At 44.5% G+C, this 24,387-nt stretch overlaps 2 protein-coding genes and 1 long non-coding RNA gene across 5 annotated transcripts in view; 1 reads left to right on the top strand and 2 right to left on the bottom strand.

Annotated features, from left to right (window-relative positions):
• The window catches only part of LOC144769993 (uncharacterized), a 50,942-nt gene extending 37,297 nt beyond the window's left edge, over positions 1–13,645 (bottom strand). Inside the window, exon 1 of the long non-coding RNA XR_013598769.1 lies at positions 13,588–13,645. This is a non-coding gene — a long non-coding RNA (uncharacterized LOC144769993). The remainder of the gene's footprint in view (positions 1–13,587) is intronic.
• Positions 1–18,583, bottom strand: part of NDUFAF8 (NADH:ubiquinone oxidoreductase complex assembly factor 8) — a 71,807-nt gene extending 53,224 nt beyond the window's left edge. Inside the window, exons 1-2 of one of the 3 annotated variants that reach the window (XM_078654188.1) lie at positions 17,711–18,583; positions 16,946–17,130 (exon numbers count right to left, since the gene is read on the bottom strand). In XM_078654188.1, coding sequence (XP_078510314.1) covers positions 16,946–17,130; positions 17,711–17,744 — 219 coding nt within the window. In that variant the 5' untranslated portion in view covers positions 17,745–18,583. Of the gene's footprint in view, positions 1–13,564; positions 13,921–16,945; positions 17,134–17,710 lie in introns of those variants that run through there. The other 2 variants (XM_078654187.1, XR_013598768.1) reach the window with 2 other exon arrangements.
• The window catches only part of LOC144769990 (uncharacterized), a 35,829-nt gene continuing 25,702 nt past the window's right edge, over positions 14,261–24,387 (top strand). Inside the window, exon 1 of the mRNA XM_078654186.1 lies at positions 14,261–14,407. The gene's annotated coding sequence lies outside the window, so the exon portion shown is untranslated. The remainder of the gene's footprint in view (positions 14,408–24,387) is intronic.

The following is a 24,387-nucleotide window of genomic DNA, read 5'->3' as shown; positions in this document are numbered from 1 at the left end:
GGCCCTTGACAAAGAGTCCCAAGAAGTTCAGAGGGCTAGGAAGAAATTGGGACTAGAGTCCCATGGTGGCAGCAACAGTGTCCCTACAGTTAGAGAAACTTCATATGACCATGGGAATCTGAGCAAGATAGTCCCTCCCTACCCTGTTTTCTAGGACAGCACCGCTGCACTGGTTTCTCCTCATCGTTTTTTCTTGCAACTTTCACAGATTGACATTAAGATATATTAATAGCATTGGGCAGCGCGATAAGTCTTCTTATAATTCTACCCATATTGTGGCTATTGGGAGCAGCTTTCACAAATCTGGTGTTCCTGTGGGTGAGGAGTAGTCTGCTCTTATGGTGTTTTTATATTTTGTAGTGCGTTCATTTTATTTTACTTTTGCTTCAGTCCTTGAGATTTTGAGCATCATTTTCATCTTGTGTGTTACAGAGGGTGAAGAGAGGACACTGGTGCCCATAGTGAACTAGTCCGTTGTGCATATATAGGGCATTCACTGCAACAGCATTTTTCTTCTCTTGTGTTCCTGAGGGTGAAGAGTGGACACTGGTGCCTGCAGTGAACTAGTCCCTCTTACCAATATGTGTACACAGAATTTTTCCTTGGCTCCTCCACAATCTTTCTGGCCTGCAGGAGGCGTGATGTACAAAATGGGCTGAATGGAAAGTTTTTTAACATGAATTACATAGAAACAGTGGAAAAACAGAGTAAAATGTATGCAGAACAAAAAAACGCTTTTTGCATTGCGTTGGTCCAGAAGGATAGAAGGCTTTTGATCAAATGACTAAGTAGATTAGTGGGGAGGAATGATTTTGGTTGTGCCATTGCAGATGTTTACAGTTATTTCTCACCTAAGGTTTGTATTGGTATTGTGAGGTACACATTTTTCCACAGGAAACTGCTGAAAGTATTGATAACTACGTAGCAGCACTTAGAACGTTATCCCTGAATTGAGAGTTTGGGTCTCTACAAGAAGATTTAATTAGGGATCAAGTGGTGATGCATGTTAAAGATTCCTCTATACAAGAAAGACTAATTTACAGCATATTTTGGTTGTCAGGAAAGCAGATGTGTCTAGTAGAAGTGCTAAGGTCGTACAGTCTGATTCGTGAACCAAACGTGAGGAGTGCATTAGTAAGGTAAATATCAAATCCCAACAAAAAAGGATGGTTTCTGAGAACGGATATCTAGCAACAAGAAAAGAATAGAGGAAATCCTAAAAAAGGGTTTAAGGGGGTTTTGAAGTGTTTTCGGTGCGACAGCAAACTGCATTTAGTGAATAGCAAAATCTGTCCAGCTCTAAAGTAAAAGTGTTCCAATTGTGGAATGATTGGACATTTCTCTAAAGTATGTAGGAGGAAAAAGAAGCAAAAAGTCAAGGGTGTGAATGAAGGTGACATACGTGACAAGGAGATAATTGCTTTTGACACAGGAGTATGAAAGATTTGTTTTAAACATTACAGGCACCGGATTTGGCAGCTTCTAATTTCAGGGCATGCATGCAGGAGCTTGCCTCCTGGATGGCTAAGAACTGCCTGAAACTTAACAAAACCAAGGTGCTTTCTGGTAGAGGGTGCTCTGTCGGTCTGGACGTCGGCTTGGTGGCCTCAGAGCCTGGGTCCCACTCCTACACCATGCACCCAGGTGAAGAACCTGGGTGTATGGTTGGATTCCAAACTCTCGTATGAAATTCATACTAGATGTGTAGTGGGGAAGTGTTTTGGAGTCCTTAAAAGCTTGTGGAAAACTATGGATCTCCTCCCTATAGAGGCTAGGAAGACGCTGGTGCACACCCTCATTACATCTCGCCTAGACAATGGTAATATACTTTATCTGGGCGCCACAGCTAAATACTTCAGCAGACTCCAGGTGTTGCAGAATGCAGCCGCAAGGCTGGTGCTTATGCAACCAAGGAGGGCTGCCTCCAAAAGAGCTTTGGCTACTTTGCACTGGCTCCCAGTAAGGAAAAGAGTGATGTTTAAGACGCTTTGCATATGCCATCGCATCATCCAGGGCACGGGCCCTTTTGAGGATTCTTCTTACCTGTTACATGCCCGCAAGGTCCCTTAGATCGAGTGGGACTGGCTTGCTGCTAGTACCTAAGGTTAAGAAGGCCAGGATGGGAGGCAGGTCCTTTCGGCTTCTGGCGGCTCAGAGTTGGAATAAACTTCCTCTGAGCCCCCGGATGGAAACTTCCGAGCTGAAGTTTAGGAAGGCTCTAAAAACCAATCTGCTTTTATGCTGATCATGTTGGTCGTTCTGGACGTGGGTTCTCGGCGTTGCCTCCTCCTCTCACCCTAGCGTGGGGACACGCCGTTGGCGTAACCATGCGCTTTATAAATTCCTTTATTATTATTATTATTATTATAAACATTATGAATGGTGAAAACAAGTTTTGAATGTGGGGAATGTAATGATTAAGAAGAAAACTTTACGTGACATGTTCTGTTATGTTATATACTTTTATTACGTGCGCGGATACTTGTGAGTGTCCCGGCGCGAGACCAGACAGAGTATAGCAATGGGCTTCAGGTGAATAAATTAGTTATCAATTTCTTCTTAAATACCGCTGGATCCTGGATGGCGCGCAGGAACAGAGGAAGAGCATTCCATGCAACCACCGCTTTCACTGAAAAAGAGCTGCCCCCTATCCTCTGACGCTTGAAACGTGGGACCTGAGCAAAACATAAGGACAAAGAACGCAGGGAGAGTGCAGGGACATAGAAGGATAAGCACTTCTGCAAATAGAGAGGGCCACACCCGTGAAGCGCACGGTGGGCCAAAGTCAGAAGTTTAAATTTCACTGTAGCCACCATGGGCAGCCAGTGGAGAGAGCGCAGCTGTTGATGCACACTGTCCCTGGCCACAGACCCAATAAGAGTCTGGCTGCGGTATTTTGAACCACCTGTAACTTCTGCAGCAGGTAACCCGGGATGCGAGAGAAAAGGGCATTGGCGTAATCCAGGCACAACAAGATCAATGCACAATTGACTGTTTCCCTCGCCGCTTGCGGCAGGAGGGGGAAAACTCCTCTGAAAGATTTAAGCAACCCGAGGCAGCCACCAGCCAGCTTCTTGGTATGTACTGAGAAGGAAAGACCTTCATCAAACCAGACCCCCCACGTTTTATGCTGGATTTCCTGTTGAGGTCGGTAGTGGGTACTCTGGAGGCCATAGCTGCTCTCTGGCATTGAGGGGGAATTTACTGAATAACAGAATCTCTGAATTTTCTTCATTGCACTTGAGCTGTGCCTCCGCCAGCCATTTGAAGCTAGTTGAAAGGCAATGTTGGGCCAATAGTACCGAGTCTGTGTCTTTGTCCCAGGTAAAAAACAGCTGGGTGTCATCAGCATATGCCAACACCTTAGCCCCCAACTTCTCTGCCAAGTATATCATAGGAGTAACATAGATATTAAAAAGGAGGGGACTAAGGGAGGATCCCTGCGGGACACCCGTTGTTACTGGCTGAGGGGAAGAAGAGGACGGTGGAATCCACATCTGCTCAGACCGCCCTTCGAGGAAAGATCGAAACCAGCCCCACACAGAGCCCGACAGACCAATCTTGGCCAGGCGTGACAAAAGAAGTGAGCGTGGGACTGTGTCCAACACCGCCGAGAGCACTAGCAAAATCAATGCAGCACTCCCGCCGGCCTCCAGACACTCCTGAATGGCCGCCGTCACCTCAACAAGCACCGTTTCTGTGCTGTGGGACGCTCGGAACCCAGATTGAGCTGGATGTAGGAACGCCTCCTTTTCCACAAAATCTGTGAGCTGCTTATTTACCACCTTCTCACACACCTTTGCCAATGCAGGAAGGAGGGAGATAGGCCGGTAATTCCCCAGACAGAGGGGGTCCAATGTCTGCTTTTTCAGAAGTGGCAGGATCTTCCCTCTCCTACCGGTAACATCGAGGAAGCTGTTGATTCAGGGTCTTATAACATCTAGACTTGATTATAGCAACGCCATTTTTTTGGGCGCCCCTGAATCCACCTTCAAGACCCTTCAGCAGGTCCAAAATGCAGCGGCAAGGCTGCTTATGGATGTCCCGAGGACGCAATCAGCGAAACCGGCATTGAAGGCGCTGCATTGGCTCCCAGTGCGGGAGAGAGTGACTTTTAAGGCACTCTGCACTGCCCATAAAATCCTCTCAGGGAAAGGCCCCCTCATCTTAAAAAACTTAGTTATTCCATACAAAGCAAGTAGAACGCTGCGATCTGATCGGAAACATCTCTTGCTAGTCCCTAGAGTCAAAAAGGCCCGTACGGGTGGGAGAAGATTCTCATTTAACACGGCAAAGCTGTGGAACTCGCTTCCTCTAAAATTACGCGCCGAGTCGTGCACACTGCGTTTTCGCAAAGGTCTTAAAACCTTTTTGTTTCCCGCGTAGTGTGCTAATCTGTCCCTCGGTACCATCGGATGTTGTCTGGAAAAGCGCTGGGATGCCCAAGGGTAACTGCGCGCTATATAAAATTTTAAATAAATAAATAAAATAAATAAAATCTTGGCCTCCTTCCAAGCCACAGGAACCACCGCTTTCTGGTGAGACAAATTGATAATAGAGTTCACTTCGACGTTAGCGGCCTCAGCAACCGCTGTCAGCATCCCAGCAGGACAGCGGTCCGAAGGCGAGCCAGACTTTAGACCTTTAAGAATTTTGAGACATTCCAGAGGGTCGACTGGCCTAAACACTGACAGTGAGGGGCCTGTAACAACAGGTGGACACTCCAGAGATGCCTCCGTACTGATGCTGCCAGAGGTAAATGCAGCTTAAATAGCCAGGATCTTATCCCTAAAATAGCAAGAGAGGATGTTACAACAAGATGGTGAAGATGACGACACACTGTTTTGAGCCACAGGAGACATGAAACTCTGGACAATCGTAAAAATGTCCTTAGAGTTATTGTTGGCTGATTCAATATGGGCTGAGTAGAATTGCCCTTTAGCCAGCTTGATGGGAGCATAATAGGTCTTCTGCTTATCTCCAAGCTTCCCTTTTTCGGCTGGGCAATAAACACCCCTCCACCAGGCCCGCTCAAGGGTTTTACAAGCGTGCTTCAAAACTTTAAGAGATGGATTAAACCAAGGTTTGGACGGAGATTCTCTATCCAACCTGGTAGAATGTAGAGGGGCCACCGTAGCAACTGCATTAGAGACCAAGCTAGAAAACCCTGCAACACGTTCCTCAAGCTCTACTGCCAGTCTAGGCTTGGAGGCTGCCAAGACCATATTTAGCTCAAGAGGATCAATTTTGCCAAAGGCTGTTTGTAGCCTGAATGTGCTAAAGGCTCAGTATTGGGCACTTCTCAAGAGAAGTGTGTTAAAAAAATGGTCAGACCAGATGACCGGACAAGGGACCCTTAGTTGAATTGGGAAGTTGGTACAAATAGTGTCAAGTACATGTCCGGCTTGATGAGTAGGAAGGCTAACCTGCTGGTTGAGCTGAGCCAGTTAAAGCACATCCAGCAGGTCTCGCACAACCTTACTGTCTGCCTGATACAAATGAATATTCAGATCATCCAGGACCATATAATGAGCAAATCAAACCGCCCATGAATATCGGTGGGGCGGATATACAAACATATGGTGATTCAGGGTCTCCCTATTCCATTATTAAAGAATATGTTTGAAAATCTAAATTTGCAGATAAACTGGGAAGTGCACTAGAAGAATCTGACATTACTCCTGAGGGACAATCAGGTGAAAGAATTGAAACGTTGGGTTTTTGCACTTTAGTGTTTAGGTTTAAAAAACATGATAGCATTGGTAAGCTATATTAGGGGAGAGGATGTGGCCAAACGGCTAGGACGGTCGACCTCAAATCTGGGGAACCGGGTTCGAGTCTCTGCAAGGACACTCAATACGCTGTGTTTCTGAGTAAATCATTTAATCTCCCCCGTGGCTAACAAACATGAATGTGTCCTCATGTAACGCAACTGGTGCTCGTGTAAAGCACTCTGATACCCGATGCCTAAGAGTCAAGTTCGCGCTATATGAAACTCCGAAATTAAAAAAAATGTATCTGTAGCTTGAAAGGGACCCTCTGTTCTTGGTTGGTACGATCAAGGAAAACTGGGTATGATGCTAAACCCTAACAGCGCTGAACCGGTTATGGTGCTTGGTGATGGTGAGTGCACTGGCAATACATACTTGAAATGTTTCCCAGGGTTTTAAGCAATAAGATAGGTAGATTGACTGATTTTAAGCATTCTATTGGGTTAAAAAAAGATGCTGCCCCAAAATATTTAAGGCAAGAAATATTCCAATGACTGTTAGGAAAGACATGGAGAATGAGATGGACAAGTTAATGGCAGAGGACATAATTGAAAAAATGAAATTCTTTGAGAGGGTTTCCCCGGTTTTAGTGGCCAGACGTGTCAGCTGGAGTATCCGATGTTGCACTGATCTGCACTATTTAAATAATAATAATATCTTAATAAATCAATTTCTTTACCTCCTATTTCTGAGATGTTGGCTGTAGTTAACCCCTTCCGTGCTGCGCGAATTTTCGCGCTGTGCCGGCGTTTTAATGAGTGGGAAGGGTTTGGACGGCCCCTGGCTGTCCTCTCCACACGCCCACCGTGACGTCGGACGGCCGGGGGCCGTCTGAAGAACGCAAGGGGATAATGGGGATACATTTGTTTTCACAATAGACCTCTCTGCACATATCATCAAATGGTTTTGCAAGAGGGTTGTAAAAATTATACTACATTTATCACTCCTATGGGATGCTACCAATATAAGAGAATGCCTTTTGGATTAACATAGGCTGCCACAGTTTTCCAAATATGAATACATTCATTATTTGGAAAACTGCCTAACTTCCAGTGTTTTCAGGACGACATCCTTATTAATGGGAAAGACAAAACAGAAAATGATCATCTGTTGGAGTGTGTGCTAAGAATTTTGGACATGAGGGGTTTGACTGTGATATTTGCCAAATGTAAATTTGCAGTACAGTCTGTGACATATTTAGGTGTAGTACTGAGTGTGGATGGTGTGAAACCTAAACCGGAGTTGGTGTAAGTGATACAAATGGCACCTGCGCCAAATATTAAAGATGACGTAAAGTTCTTTTTAGGTCTCAATTTTATTCCAAATACATAAAAAAACTTCTCTTGTAGAATTTTTCAAATACGGCAGGTACTCAAGAACAAGAGAAATGTAACTGGTGCAAAGAGTGTGAAAGTGAATTTGAGAATGTTAAGACTGCTATTGCCAAAGCCTCTTTTTTTAATCAGGGTTTGATACAAACCTAACAAATGTCATTACTACTGAAGCTAGTTCTAAGGGATTGGGAGCCATTTTACCACAGAAATGTGAGAAATGAGGTGAAACTATCATTGCATAGAGCTCTAGATGCATAACTGCAGCTGAGGAAAAGTACTCGGTCATCGAAAGAGAGGCTTTAGCTTGCATGTGGGCTCTAGAGCATTTTAGAGCTTTTGTTTGGGGTAAGCAGGAGTGATCATAAACCTTTGGTCAGATTTTTCACAATGCATGGCAAGATTAAAGCGTCTGCATGTACTTCAAGCATGTATATGAGACGTCAGGATTTCTTATACAAAATATTTTATTTACCTGTGAAAGAAAATGTGTCAGCTGATTTTTATTTTTTTTAAATCAAGAATGCTGTTGCAGATGAGGGAAAATGTGTGTGGTGAATGGAAAGATTATCACATTGCTCTGGTGCATGATGCAGGCATACCTTTCATTGAGAAGAAAACCTGGGAGGACGAGTACATTATGGATGAAGTGGAACAGGAGGTTATGAGGTATATTAAAAATAGGTGGCCTACCAAAGGATCTTTAAGATCGGATTTAGGATGTTTCTGGGAGGTCAGAAATGAATGACATAATATAAAGGGAGAATGGGGCGGTTCCTACTGTATAGTTAAGAAAGTTCATAACCATGCACTGCCATGAAGGACATGGAGGAATTGTGAAAACCAAGCAGTTGGTCAAAAAAGGATTTTGGTGGCGAGGCTTAGACTTATTTGTGGAACGTTTGGTCAGGAATTGTGTGACTTGTGCTAATGATGACAAATCTCTGAATACTTTGAGGTCCAACATAAGAGAGCCTTGTATTCCAAAGAATCTGTGGGAGACTATTGCAGTGGACATTATGAGCCCACAGGTGTGAAGTCCAACTATTTAATTTCTGCCATGGATGTCTTTTCTCAGTGGCCTGCTATTGAGATTGTAGAAAAAGTGTACACTGATGCTGTTATTGCAGATAATGGTGTACAGTTTCTATTAGGAAAAGCTAAAGGTTATTTTAATAGAATGGGCATAAAAGATTGCATCACATCTCTGTATAACCCAAGTGGGAATGGCATCATTGAGCACTTCAACAGGGTTATCAAAGGCGCCATTTAAATTGCAATGATTGATAATGATGAATGGGAATTGCAAATTCACAAGATTGTGTTATATTACTATTAATGAGATGACTAGGTGCACCCTTTCTGAAATTATGAGGGAGAGGATAGACTAGACCAGTACTAAATGGAATCCTTGTGGTTAATAGAGCCTCCTGCAGTCAAGCTGGATTTTGATGTTGTGATGCAGAGAACAGAGGGCACTCAAAACATATATCAGCCTACTTACGACCGTAGAAGCAGTTCTTCTGGTGGTGCTAACATCAGGGTAAAAATGTCAGTTAAGAAGCGTTGGAGATTAAAGAAAGGAGAGAGTCAATTTTTAGGACCATATGAAGTTGTGGATGTTTTAAAAATTGCTGTGAGGCTGAATGATGGAAAGGTATGGAATATTAAACGCATTGCTGTTCTTGAAGGAGAAAAACATGTTTATTTCAAAGTTCCTCCCATGTTGCTAATGATTTCAAAAGTGACATGGGTTCTCAATGTTAGGATGGTGGAGAGAAGGCACTTGATGTCCAAAATTAGCAAAAGGAGTTGTTGGAAAATCCCATTAGGGGTGATGAAGGCTCTGCACAGGGGAATAGTGAAGAGGTAACTGCAGGAGGAACGAGGGTTAGAAAGAAACCTGCGTGGATGTCTAATTATGCTGCTTAGTTCTGGATTGTGTTGACATACCTTTAGCAAAATAAAATTGGGGGGCGGGGGAGGGGATCTCTTGTTCAACACCTGTTCTTCTTTTGTAATCAACACATGTACTTCTTTCGCATTTTATATTATGGTTGTACTGTGTGTTATTCTTTATTACTAGTGTATATTTTATTGTTTTTGTGTAAATGTGGCGGATGGGTTATGTTTATATGCGTTCGAGCCGTGCTGCCATGCTGTGCATTCTACATTCAGGTTGGAATGAAAGTGTTGTCACCAGGCAGTTGCTGCAAAGAGACAGGAGAAGGAGGATGTTGTGGTTCTAGTTGTTTAAAGTTTCACTAATGTCCTATTGGTTGCTAGGCACCCGCACATCTAGAATGTCAAGCAGGTATAAGAATGACGTCAAAGACGTTACCGTGGGATTTCACCCTGACTCTGTGTAGTCACCACTCCTCGCACAAGCTCTTTTACCTTACAAATAAAGTTCATAAATTCATTCCTTTCTTCTGGAGTTTCTTCATTTCGAATTCACAACAAATTGGCGACGAGGACGGGACGAAGGTATTCAGAGCTTGTGGCGGAGATTTCTTCGGGAGTGCAACACTTTATTTCGAGGCAAGTGTTTGCTTTTCATTCAATTTCAAGGAGCATTTCTTCTTTATAATTCGATTCTTTTCTTTGTTCCGGGCGTATTTACAAGTTACGGTTCGTCAAGAAAGTCTACTTAGAGGTGGTACATGAGGAAGATCGTCGAAGTTGTGATGCTGATTAAAGATATTTTTCAGGCAAGTGTGAATATTTGCGTTTTGTTTTGAAACGCTTTCAACATTTTTAAGAAGTTTACATATTTATTGCAGTGTTACTGCAAGGTAGTTTGTCAGCGTATCTGAAGGAAGTTTGTGGGCATTGTAAATTCGTTGACAATCCCAACTGTCAACTGTCAACGCTCAGCTGACGCTGTTACGTTAGTCGATCTCATTTCAATGCTTCAGTTGAAGAGTGCAGGAAAGCGTTAGTACGTCATCACACCTCCGACGTAAGTACACGACGCCATCTTGGATTTGTTTCTCAATCATTGAAGCTGCCGCAATCTCACATAGCTTGTGGTGTTACACTTTGGTGAATTTGTCTTGCAAATTAAAGCAATTGCACAAGCGGAAATAACATTTATAAAAAAAAAAATTCACATGTTGGCTCTCGAGTAAGTGGACAAAGTATTGACGTATGATAGTACGAATTTAGTACGTTTCATATTACGAGTAAAAACGTTATTTTCATTGCATGAGGTGAGTGTACCATTTCATTGAGTGGAACAGTAACGGATGTTACCAGGAGTCCAGTTTCAGAGAATACATCGAGGAGGGACGTTCCGTCAGTGAAGTCTCATGAAGTTATTTTTCAGGCAAGTGAGAATAGTCACGTTGTGAAGTGAAAACGTTGTCTCTTCCGTGATATTTTCACGTATGTTTTTCAGCGCTGTGAGGATTACAGTAGGCTGAAAAGAAAAAAACATTGCTTTGGAGAAATCAAGTACCGTTAAGTTCGTTAACGGTAAAAGCTGTCAACTGTCAATTCTCAGCTGACGGCATTCGTCAGGTTGACAGCTCTGGATTCAGCTTCATCGGCAATCCACGCTGCGTAAGTACGTCATCGCGCTGGTGATGTAAGTACGTGAAGCCATTTTGTTTAGCAAATTATTTTCTGTCAGCAGCACATATCATCGCGTATATTTTCTCAGCTAAGTAAATACCAAAACAAAGTGAACAAAGTGTCGCATTTCCATCGCTTATCATAACGGAAGGTAAACGGATATAATTGGCATTAAAGGAGAAGTAAAAGGACAGAACTGCTTATTTAGTGAGTAGATTATACGCTTCTGTGTCTCCGTAACCTCTCATTCAAAGTGTTTTCTTATTCATATGTTCAAATTGAGAACATTTCAAGTGTAGTGATTCATTCAAATAACAGGTACAGTATATGTATTTAGTGTGTTCGCATTCAATATAATTCGAATTAATAGACATAATCCAGCATCACTATTGATTTCTTAATTAAAAGGGAGACAGAGGAAGAAATACAAGTCATGTCCAGTGAAAGTATTTTCAATGCTCCTGCTCATCCTCCTCTTCTGTTCCAGTATTGTTCTTTAGCATTGGTCTAATGTGGATTCTTGCCTTTCCTATTGATCCGACAGCATTCAGGAAATCTTAGATTATTTCGAACGTATTCTTAGCATAAAAAGTAGAAGTATCAATACCTAAGTTTATGCGGCAGAAAGGGATAGAAACTTAGTAAGGTGGAGAGATAAGGTCACAGTTAAGTAATCCTATTCATGGATCTCACGATCCCATGTGTTAGTTTTGGTGTCATTCCATTTGTTTCTTTCCCATCAGGAGCCGGTAGTGAATTATCTCTGTGTAAGTAAGTATATATATAGTTTGAAGTGCTTTTAGAAGAATTATTATTATTATTATTAGATGAATTTTCTTACAGAAAATAGGAAATAATACCCACATAGTGCACTTCATTGTTATGTTATGTTATGTTATTTATTTATTTATATAGCGCTCGGCTACTCAAAAAGAGTGTCCCGGCGCTTTATTGGAGAAAGGAAACGCTGCAACATAATAACATAACACCAGATAAAAAGAAAGAAAACAAAGATGCCAGACAAAAACTCACAATAAACAGGCTACTGAGTAAACAGCCAAGTTTTAAGGCCTTTTCTATAGGGCATACAGTGCAGAGAAATAGTACAGCATTCAGTAAACCAAATATAAAGCGATACCGTATGTATGGTATATATATATATTTTTTTTACGATTCTATGCATGTAAACACGGTAATATTGGAAGTAAACCATGTAAATAATGTCTCCGAATCGTAATCTGCTTCCTGTTGTTAGAACATTCTGCATGTGGCCTATGATGGGAATGTTAAAAGAAGGAAAGAATTGCTTGTATCTTATCTCCCAATATAGTTACACTCATTTATTATTTCCTTTGTACTATTTGTTATGAAGTCACATTTATTAATACACGTGTTGAAAATTGTTATGCGTACCACTTGTGACAAGCATGGTACGCAAGGCACAGAAATACTATTTGTTTCCTTCCCAACTCAGCTCTTTTCAAAGGTGCCTTAGACGGGCCTGCACCACTTTTCATTTTTATGCAAGTTTGTCAGCACAGTGACTCTGCTGTAGTTATGGACTTCCTATGCTCATGTTTCCCACCGAGGGTACCCCGAAATTCTAGAGAACTCTCCATTATTTTCTCCAAAATCCTCGGACTCATTGGAAGAAGTAAAAGTTTTCTCATGGACGGAATTCTACTGGCGTTCGCATCTTATTTAACTATTTACTATTTACCGTTTAAAAGACATTGTTCATGAAATAATAATCCTCATTTTTTATGTGAGGGATGGTGGTTTTGATAGAGGGTTCCTCTAGGAAAATAAAAAATAAAAATAAAAAAAGGAGAGAAATGTTGGGTCGCTCTGCATCTGCCATGCAGCTATTGTGGATGACAACGTTTTATTATTCACTTGTAGGAATGACAACGTTTATTAAGCCATAGGAATAGAGTTTGTTGTGGGTTTCGTAATGTCATCACATGTATTTACTCCGTTTTCACTATGTTTCCCGGCTGTGCTTTAAAGGTTGGAAGGATCTTACATAATTCATCATATATCCTAGCCATCCTGTGCATTTAAATAATATGAATGTATGTAAAATGCTCTTCCATAAAAAAGGTAGATGTTGTGGTTCTAGTTGTTTAAAGTTTCACTAATGTCCTATTGGTTGCTAGGCACGCGCACATCTAGAATGTTAAGCAGGTATAAGAATGACGTCAGAGACGTTACCGTGGGATTTCACCCTGACTCTGTGTAGTCACCACTCCTCGCACAAGCTCTTTTACCTTACAAATAAAGTTCATAAATTCATTCCTTTCTTCTGGAGTTTCTTCATTTCGAATTCACAACAGAGGACTTATGGATGGTGCTGTTGAGGAATAAATATTGACGAAAGTAATACTTATGATACGCGTTATTACTTTACAGCTTCATGCAGGTGCTGCCTAAAGTATAACTTTAAGAGTCAAGTAAAGTTTACCATACGTGTTGACAGCGCGTAAGAAATAAAACATTACCAAATCAATGAAAGATAGGAAATCACTGGCGGGGGACTTTATCAATTCAGTAGTCTTTCACTGACCAGGTCTTTTGTCTCCGTAGTTATGTTTGCCAGAAGTAATCGGTGCGTGTTATATACTGGTTTGTACCTTCCGGTCAAACCGTTGGATGTCTCTCCCCCATCCCTTATAAACTGGGGGCCGGAGAGCATTTTTTTTTTTTTTACAGGCACTGCAACCCTTTTGCGCCTCAAGATGGGAGGAAGACGCAGCCCTAGCAACTACACATCATCGTTACGCAACATCAGAAGACTGCGTGTTTTCCCTTACACTTCTCAGGTGGCACTGGGGGCGCTTTCCCAGTGCAACCCCTCCGTTCGTACCAGCCACTTCGCACCCCTACCGTGAAATATCATGAAGTCCCACCTCCGGCCCACACTCGGCCATCAGTCTCATGATCCTTGCAAGCTGTCCACGAGCTCCTGAATTCGCCACCTCAGCAGACATGGCTCAGTCAAACAGCCACTCTCTTGGAACCAAACTACGGGCCAAACTGGCACTGTGTAGCAGCAGTCTGAGACAAGGCTATTGCGTCTGGACCTTCTTCTAAAAAAGCGCGGCACTTAGAGTAAACAAGTGCACGTCTCAGACGGAACTTAATTAAAGCCAAATCTCTATACCATAAATTGCATTTATAAAGACCAAAGTCACAGATGAGAGAATGAATCGCTTTCCCCCGACCGGAAGCTGAGTGCCAGCGTTTCTAGCCTCAGTTTGATACACATTTTGTGCTGGTCACGCCTCTCTTTGAAACAGCCTTTGCGCCTCAATTTTCGTTTTGCTTCCGTGCTTATCAAGCCTCGGTTGAGGAAGCATGGTTGGTATCAAGCTTTCCTCTTTAGTGTAGTCGCGTCGCACAATATTTAAAAGCAGCGTTGGAAGTCATTCGGTTCTTCGCTTGAGATCGATCACCACTGATGCGCCGCCATTGGCCAGCGCGCACCCGGGGCGTGCTGTGATTGGTTTTAAGGCACCGGAGCCTGGAGGCTCGTCTGAAGGGCCGCGCAGGGACTGGTCGCCCAGGCAGCCGGCACCTCAAGCCAGGGGGAGCTTCCCCGAGGTGAGGCTGCGCAGCCTGGGACCCGGAAGGAGAAAGAGGAGTCCGCAGCTCAGGAGCCAGCCAGCCGCACTGAACGCGGTGCGGGGACCAGAGGCGCCTGGAGCAGATCGGCAGCATACGGAGCCGGTAAGTGGCTGTCCCCCGCACGGTCGCACCCTGGAGCTGCCACCAGTTTCTCCCATATCAGGCTCTCACCCAGTGGAGACTCTTTTCAACTCGGGGCTCACCAATGGGTCCTAACCTTTTTAACATATTTACAGGGCATTGCTGGCAACACGGATTCGTTCTTTTAGAGTCTATTTTTTCTCCGACACGGTCGACAACCAGCTGTGTGCTAAACTAATAGATGAAAACGGTCCAAGACAATTAAACTTTAGGAAATGACTATCCACCATTGCCAGCAGGACGAAGGCCCGAGGGGTTGAGCACTGTCCAGGAACAACACGGTTTTGGACACAGAATGCGATGTGGCGATTCCCTCTTCCTCGCAGCCCTATAACAGAACTATATTGCTGGCCATCCCTAGGTAAAATGTAGGGATGGGGATGCTATGTGCTACTACCCCATGTGATCATGAAAGAAACACAGCTCACTAGCCTTCAATGTTTTCTTAATCCATTTTTCCATGTACAACTCCATACTGGGGCCCTCTGCACTTTCCAGAATGGTGGTCAACTTAATGTTGCATCTTTCACAGCTTCTTTCATTATCTCCAGGTCAAGAGACAACACACTGGTTTCCTGAGACAGGACTTGCAGCACCAAAGTCCTTACCTCTACTTTCGTTACTTGTTCGATTAGCTAGCAAAAGGAGAGCTCTCATTAGATTGTCCACGACAATGGTTTCCTCTATTGCCCCTGATAAAGCCTTTATTGTTTTGAATAACCTCTACAATAATACTTTAGGCATCAACAAACTTCACAAATACACCCAATTCCAGGCGTTTCCTAGGCTTGTTCTGGTAGTATTAACACTACACTTTGGTTATTCAGGTGGCAAGATGACTCGCCTAGTTAAACACTTGTTGACACGTCAAGCAACCTGCATGTCTGGAATTTATATTTTGGCACGGTTTTCAAGGCAGCCAAAGATGAACGGAGTACCATTAAATAGCTGGTAGTACTATTGAAATTTTTGAGCTCTTAGAAAATTACAAAACTACATAAAAAAATAAGCAAATATATGTACACAGCAAATCAATATCTCCTTATGAAGTGTCTTAATGTTCTTATTAACAAGGGCATTGTGATGTCAAAATGCACCACGAATACACAAAAGAAATGTCACCACTGTCCTGCAATCATTTGTTACAAGCTACTCCTGGCATTAGAATGCTCTTGTCCTCCACGCTGGGAGAGGATGAACAGCATTCTCAACTCAGAAGGTGTGACGAAAAACTAAAACAATAGAGGGTGGAAAAGAAAACACAGACGTCTTTTTCAAGAACAAGAAGAATATATTCTGCTGCCTGAAAAGCATCTTCCCTCACAAATACCAAAGGAAAAATGAAGCAATTCCTGAAATGTGTCTTTGCTGGCCTAATGCAGAGATAAACTAGAGCTAGGTATAAAGTTGGGGGCAAGAGGTGTGATAGGGAGATATGGTATCCAGGAAGGAAGATGAGTGAGATAGAGTGGTGTATTTAACTATGAAACAAGGATCATGGCTGCCAAGTGGCCTGATGCCATGGATTACTTTTTTGGCCTGGCTTTTTTATGCTAACTGCAGCTGCATTTTGGGACAGAAAGTTTTTTTTTATTGACGCAAAAATAAGAATACATAAAGTGACATTGGCCAAAAAGCTAGGACTAGGACACAATGCCACTTGTCAACTATTTGAAAAAACTGATTTGGGAAAGTGGGAACAGAGTGGGTGAGGAACTGAGAGTGGTGGATTATAAAAATAATTAGGAAATCGCAAGATAAAGCATTTATAACAAAGAGGGACATAACGTATTAAAGAAGGGAGAGAGAGGAGAGCACACCAACACACTAGAGAAAACATTGCAGACAGGAAAGTAGAGTGCCATAAAATGCAAGGAAGGAAGAACCACCAGTCATACATTATAAATTATGGCAAGACACCTATTGTATTTAACAAGGCACTTGGTCTGTGACCATATGGCTCTATATGATCACAGGACCCCTTTCTGATTTGCAATATCCCATAAAGGTAGACAGGAGGCACTTAATTCCATGTACTATAGACGGTTTCCCCTCATCAGGTTCTAATTTGCAATTCTTGGGCACCTTCAATATAAGAAAAAAACGACTTTAATGCCACCTGAGGTGCAGTTGACACGTTCAATGCACACATGACAATCCACCGCTAACACGATAATAGAGCATCAATCTGAACTGTTTAGTTCAAGAGAGGCAAACATCTGATCACCAGAATGTTATCACTCAAACCACAAATACACCAGTTTTTCAGGCCAGCACCCAGGCAGGAGCATCCATTATCAAAGTATTTAGCTATATGCTCTTATATGCAAGCATGCTTCTCGTAGTCTGTCACTAAGACGCCGTAAATGGTGCTACTACTTACGGCCTGCCAATAATGTCTCCCTCTCTAAAGGGCTCATGGCTGCAGCACTTTCTAGCACCCCACCTGCAAGCAGGGTTTATTCTATTAATATTGAAACCACAGAAGAGAAGACATACCCCACTGCCCTCGTTGATCCAGTAACTCCGCCACCAGTTGCTGAAGGCCGTACTCCCCACATTGAGTATAAAGAGCGCCATAATGACCAGGAAAGCAAAGGGGCCACCAGCAGCCTGGATGTAGACATCATAGACGGACCATGGCACGGAGCCTTTTCCTTTCTCCTCCAGCTGCATCAGCTGGCCTGCTGATAAAACAAATAGAAAAAAAAGAAGAAATATTTATCCTTTCCAATTAAAGCTGGTTTCAAACCAATCTCTGTTCTTGATACAGTCCATCATACCACCCAAAGACTACAAACCTCAGCAGCAGAACCTTGTCTACGAACGATACAACTTCTCAAACAGCACTCAAGGGCAAGATACATCTGATCTGAAGGACTAATAACGGGGCTACTTTTAGAGATGTATGTGATATTGCGGTATTTAAAAATCAAACAGACATCTTTGCTAGCTCCAGGACATAGTGTCATGTGTCTTTCCATGGAGACTGGCTCAGGTGCCCTCCACCCACTGCCCACAAAAAAAGCCCAATCGTAGACTATCCCAGAATAAGAGCAGAACATTTTGAGAGCAATCCTATGTCTACTACCTCCAGGTCTCCTGCAAGACTTCAGTACAAATTTACTTCTCATTGATAATGCATGGCCTGACTGCTATATAGGCATCCTTATAATGACTATTTGCTGGAAAACAAGCAGAGCCAGATGCCTAAGAAGAAAGGGTTCAGGTAGTAAGAAGTGTCAGAGAGCAGAAACGCCGTACCATCCTCTTTCTTCACTGCTTTCTCCTTCTTCATGGACCCAGCTTTGCTGCCTTTCTCTAGGGGTTTCTTGGGCACAGTGGTTGAATTCTTCTTCTGGTTAATCTGTCAAGGTGAAAAATCAAAAATGGTTCAAATCCGAGATGATACAACAGATCTACACAATTTTGAGATGTCTAAATCTTAACTACCATGCTCCTATAACTAGATGGGATTACTCCGGTATCCTATTTACAATGGTAAATTAATTCCACACCTGGAGTGTTCCCTGGTCGGACCCGGAGTACACCTTGTGAGATTCAAGGATATCTATCACACCAGCCAATATATCATTCTCCCTTAACCTCAACTAAAGGTTTATGTCCCCCTCTACTTACCCTGCACCAACACCTGCCCCACTATGTAATATTAACTATGCCAAGAATACAACACACAATCAGCACTCCAAAAACATAGGTAGTGGAGACTCTGTTCAATTGTCCCGGAGGGGGTCCTCCTCACCTGATCTGTCTTCTGGATTATCTTCCTGCTAAAATGAGCTGGCTCGTGTTTGGTTGCGGCCACTCCTGTCCCTTGTTCTGGTGGGGAAGTTGTGGCCCTGCATTGTGTTCCTGGACGACATTTTACACCGGACTCCAACCGTGCTGTGTTGTCTAGAAGTGGTGGTGGGAGGGGTTCCCAGTGTTTCCCCCAGTCAGCGGCGCTGTCCGGATGTTTTTTAGGCACTCCAAGTACTCTCCTACTCCTTCCTGTGATCGGGTGAGTCTCGGGCGCTGTGGCTCGCAATTTTGATTCGCTTCCTGCGATGTTTTCACTTGCCCGTTGCAATGCTATTGCCGGATTGCAAAATGTACCTTTTTATTCCCCAGAGTACCGCACCCCACCTCAAACACACCAAATCCACACAGACGTGAAAAGAGTACAAAAAAAGAACAGAGCAGAGTTGCGAACTGTTTGCAGAACAGTGTGCTTGAAAATGTCTGGTTTCAGCCAGATTGTTCCCTGACGGATGTAGCGCCCCACGTCTTAAACAGAGACTCAGGGTACTTCATGCCTTGTGCCCCATCTCCAGGAAGGTCCCCCCTAGACCACAGACCACTCGAATTTATAGCTCATTGCGATTGCTTGTAACCGGTATGAATATCACACCTGCATCAGTCCCGTGTCTCACCATATTCTACCCTCCCCTCGCCGTTATGCTCCATACAACTGCAGGGGGCGCTCAGTCGCACAGTAAACGAGTTTCAAATGGACTGCACTGCCCCGTGTCCTCCTAGCCACAAAGCCACACTGCCCTCGCCCCTGCTATGTCAAGCGGAAGCGCGCAGGCCCTCTGCAAGACAAGACAACCACGGAACACAAACACCAGCTTTCATACCGCCACTCACACTTTATTTGTCAAGTAATTTCAGGGATACATTCCTTTCCAGGGTGGGGTCAGAATACCCCAAAATTAGTGGAGATACGGGTGAAGGGTCTTTAATAATAAAAAAAAGGGCAATTGTAATGTAAAAGGGCTTCTTGGCGCTGTGCAGTGCAGTCACTGAGGTTCGGTGTCTGGTAAGTGCACGACCACCACAGGGGGCTCTGAACGTCTGTCACTGCCCTTTTGCTTCTGTTGTCGCTGATGCAGGGCTCGCCTGACACGGGTAGGCTTGTATGGTAGAGTGCAATCCTATGACTGTGGGGGTATCTATAGTGCAGTGTACTTCAGTCACTTGGGGACAAGAGTTGATTTGGCTGTGGTACAGTGAGGTGCTGTCTCTGGTGCTGTGCAGGACAACCATTGGGGGCGGGGTGGATTATCTCGGATATAGTGCTCGACTGTCAATGATCTTTTATCGTGCAGTGTATGCCCGTGCTCGAGGCTTGCCTCTAGTGAAGATCACGACTGACACTGGGGGAGGGGGGATTATTTTTAGTGCAGTGTCCCGTGCACGCCTGTAAGCTGGGTGCTGCTTATATTGCAGTGCTCTCCTGTCACTGATGTGCTGGTGCTGTGAACTGGTAACGGAGGTTGTCTCTTATGCAGTGCACTCCTGTCACTTGGGTTTTCTTACTGCTTCTGGCGCTCTGCACGCACATCACTGACATGCTGCTGTTGGTGCCTGCACGACGGGTATGTGTGTATGTGGTGAAGGGGGGGGCAGGGCTCACCTGACATGAGAAAGCTTGTGCGGAATAGTGCACACTTGTGACTATGGGGTCGTCTCTAGTGCAGTGCACGTTATTCATTGGTGACAGTGTTCCTGAATTCTACAGCAGGGGGCACTGGTGGTGCATACAGTAGCCAGATGATGTCTGGAATGGGTATGTTTTAGTACTCAACATGCAAGATACGTTAGTACTGTACAGTACAATGCTTTGCTGCACTTGAAATTCCCCAGTTGCATTCTGCGTGCCTGCATGTTGAATGGAAAGGTGCTCCAGATGCGGTATGTATCATTGATCTACTGCAGGATGAGACAGTTTGTGGCTGTGCACTGTCCGTGCTAATGTATGTTAAGTGGAAAGGCTTTGTGTTAGCTAGAGGTGTTTAAGTGTGTGTGTGTGTGTGTGTGTGACTCTGTGTGTTGGTGGGTGGCTCTGTGTGTTGGTGGGTGGCTCTGTGTGTTGGTGGGTGGCTCTGTGTGTGTGTGGGTGGCTCTGTGTGTGGGTGGGTGGCTCTGTGTGTGGGTGGGTGGCTCTGTGTGTGGGTGGGTGTGTGGCTCTGTGTGTGGGTGTGTGGCTCTGTGTGTGGGTGTGTGGCTCTGTGTGTGGGTGTGTGGCTCTGTGTGTGGGTGTGTGGCTCTGTGTGTGGGTGTGTGGCTCTGTGTGTGGGTGGGTGGCTCTGTGTGTGGGTGGGTGGCTCTGTGTGTGGGTGGGTGGCTCTGTGTGTGTGTGGGTGGCTCTCTGTGTGTGGGTGGCTGTGTGTGGGTGGGTGGCTCTGTGTGTGTGTGTGTGGGTGGGTGGCTCTGTGTGTGGGGGGGGGGGTGGCTCTGTGTGTGTGTGTGTGTGTGGGTGGCTCCCTGTGTGTGTGTGTTTGGGTGGGTGGCTCTCTGTGTGTGTTTGGGTGGGTGGCTCTCTGTGTGTGGGTGGCTCTGTGAATACTCTCTACTACTCTCTAATGCTCACCTATTGCCATTGTAGATGACAAAACCATTTATTTATGGGGTTTTTTAAAAATGAAGAAAAATGTCATGAGCAATGCCAATATACCTTTAATAATGCCGAGACCATTGCGTTGTAAATGCTTGTTTATTGTTCTTTCAGATCCCCTTAGTTACTGGAATTGTCAGAGCTTCGGGATTTGTGTTTAATTGAGAAATTTTCTGAATTAATTCACTTCTCTGTTTATTTAATGCTTCTCTTTCTCTCTCTTGTAATACCCTTTCGATTGAGGTTTCATGTACCACTTGCGGAATCAAAGGTGGTTTTAAGAACGGGGCATTTGGATTCACTGTACTTGGTCCCTCATTATAAGGTGGTGGATTTTTCATTAATAAATTCTCCATATACTCATCGTCCGAATCACCACTAGTCATTAAATGTTTTGTTTTCTCAGTCCTTTTACTTCCAATGGGCTCTTCTAAAGTTAGTACAGGATATAATCCTTCCACTAACATATTCTGTCTCCATTATTTCATCTGTTTATCTCTAGTTTCTCGTTGACATTTAGGGCAGAACTTACTCAATCCTTTGTCCTGACCTTCTGAAGGACCCTCTGAATCATGGCAAAGGGGGGGAAGGCATAACCGAGGAGGTGAGACCAGGGTTGGAGAAAGGCGTTCAGAGCAAGAGCGCCGGGGTCTGGCATCCAGCTGAAGTAATTCGGTAATTGGAAGGTCAGTCTGCTGGCAAATAAGTACACGTCTAGAGGACCCCAAAAATGGAAGAGGGTGTTGAATACGTTCACATTGAGCTTCCAGTCGGTGAAGTCTAGGAGGAATCTTGAGTTCCAATCTGCAGACAAATTGGATTTTCCGGGGAGGTATTCTGCTTTCAGGGAGATTTTGTGTTCTAGGCTCTCCCCTGACCCTCCTCAATGACTCCCTTATTTATGGTCACGTTCCCATCTCACATAAATCGGCGGTTGTCATCCCTATCTTGAAAAAGTTGGACGCTGATCCCCTCTCTGCTTCCAATTACCGCCCTATTTCACTCCTCCCCTACCTTGCTAAGGTACTCGAAACCCACATCACTTCCACGCTGAGTACTCATATTGAGACAAATCATTGCCTCTCCCCCTGTCAAGCTGGCTTCCGCCCCCTGCACTCTACCGAAAAGGTGGTCATTTCAGTTATGGACAAGCTGCGTGACGGAATCGACATCAACCGTCCGCAAGCTCTGATTCTCCTTGACCTATCCGCCGCTTTTGACACGGTGAACCACACCATTCTTCTTAACCGTGTCAGGGCGGCGGGGGTTGAGGGCCTAGCCTTTCGTTGGCTACAGTCCTTTCTGGCTGAGAGAACACAGAGTGTCCATCTGGCTGATTTTGCAGCAGCCACCCGCAAGGTAGAGTGCGGGGTCCCCCAAGGCTCATCACTTTCCCCTCTTTTGTTTAACCTTTATATTTTCCCCCTCATTTTTATGTTACAGCAACTGGAGGTCACCGTATTTAATTATGCGTATGATCTCCAGTTAATCTTCAATTTATCCCATTCACCTTCATCCGCTCTGAATGTTCAAACCACCATGACCCTTATTCAAGATTGGATGAACTGCAGCCACCTCAAACTCAATCCGGACAAGACCGAACTGGTCTTGACCGGAGGTGGCTGCAGTCCCTGGTCTCCCTCCTTTTGGCCCCCCTCCCTTGGTGTCCCTCCACTCCCGGTTCCTAAAGTGAAGACTTTGGGTATCTTTCTTAATCCCCAGCTTTCGGTTCTCCCACAAGTTAACTCTGTGGTCTCTTCATCTTTCTTTTCCCTCAGAGTGATTAGGAAGGTTTCCCGCTTCTTTTCCCCCCCTGCTCTAAAAATCATCATGATGGCCATGGTGTTATCTCGGATAGACTATGGCAACATAGTCTATAATGGAGCCCCTGCATATATGATCCACCGTCTGCAACTGGTGCAGAACCAGGCGGCCCGTCTGATCCATGGCCTTCCCAGATATCATCGGGTCACCCCTTTACTCAAGACCCTGCATTGGCTCCCGATAAGAGAGCGTGCCCTGTTTAAGCTCGGCTGTCTTACTTACCAAGCCAGAGCGGGCACTGCTCCTAAATTCATCTGCTCTCTTATCAAACCATACTGCCCAGGCAGAGAACTCCGCTCGGCCCACTTGGCCCTTCTTACCATCCCCCGCTTTAAAAAGCAGAGGGCGGGCGGAGTGAGATTCGCTGTCCTGGCCCCAACGTTTTGGAACTCCCTCCCAATCGCTCTACGCACCTCCCTCTCGTATCCCCTTTTCCGTAAAAATCTTAAAACTTTTCTGTTCACCCAAGCCTACCCCTAAATCCGTCGCTGCTGCCATCCACTGATCACCACTAGCGCCATGAAACCGTTGGGTATGCGAGCGCTGTACAAATGTTTTTTAAATTCAAAATTCAAATTCAAATCCAAAGTTTTATGGCTAGATTGGAGAGGTCTGTAGATCTCGTGCCGCCAAGGCGATTGATATAAGCCACAGCAGAAATGTTGTCCATCTTCAGAACAAAGGACCTCCCCTGAAGGGAGTGTTTGAAGCTCATAAGTGCATATAAACCGGCAGTGAGCTCCAGAAAGTTTATATGATGTGAGGATTCCGCTAGGGTCCAAACCCCGCAGGTGTTTTGGTTGAGCAAACGAGCACCCCAGCCTTGGAGGCTGGCATCCGATTCCAGGATGAATTCCGGGGCTGATTCGAAGATGGCTTTGCCATTCCAGGCATCTAAGTTCTCCAGCCACCAAAACAGCTCCTCCCTGGCATCCGGGTCCAGGGTCACAAGGTCTCCATACCAAAGACCTGAATTGAGGACTTTCCTCTCTATTCTCTGAAGAGCGCGGTAGTTCAGAGGTCCCGGAAAGATGGCCTGGATGGAGGAAGAGAGAAGGCCAAGAAGTCTGGACAGTTCTCGAAGGGTCAGAGATTCTTGTTTTAGCACAGACCTGATCTCCTTTCGGATCTTGGCAATTTTTTTTGCAGGAAGGAGGAGAAGACCGCTCGAGGTGTCTACCGTGAAGCCAAGGAACTCTAGGGACTTGCAGGGAGAGAGAATGGACTTTTCTCTGTTTACAATGAAACCAAGACTTTCTATCAGATTTATTGAAGTATTCAGATCTCTGACGAGGTCTGAGTGGACTTGAGACATAAGGATATCGTCTAGGTAGATGATAAGACGAATGCCCCTTTCTCTCAGGAGAGAGTCAATGGTTTTCATAATCTTGGTGAAACACCAGGGGGCAGAAGAGAGGCCGAAGGGCAGAGCTTGAAATTGGAATAGTCGGTCCTTCCAAGAGAATTGAAAGAAACCTTGATGATCTTTGGCCATGGAGATTGTAAAGTAGGCATCCTTTAAGTCCAGTTTGACCAGCCAGTCTTCTTTTATAAGGAGGTCCCTGAGGAAGTGGATACCCTCCATTTTGAAGTGACGATAAACCAGAAATTTGTTGACTTCTCGAAGGTTTATAACGGGTCTCCACCCCTTGTCTTTCTTTTGGACCAGAAAGAGTGTGCTTATGAATCTCGCTAGAGACCAGGGAACTTCTACAAT

This window comes from Lissotriton helveticus, chromosome 7 (genome assembly GCF_964261635.1).
Source record: "Lissotriton helveticus chromosome 7, aLisHel1.1, whole genome shotgun sequence".
NCBI classification, from domain to species: Eukaryota; Metazoa; Chordata; class Amphibia; order Caudata; family Salamandridae; genus Lissotriton; species Lissotriton helveticus.
The sequence above is the reverse complement of the archived record's forward strand: the minus strand, read 5'-3'. Positions and strand labels throughout refer to the sequence as shown.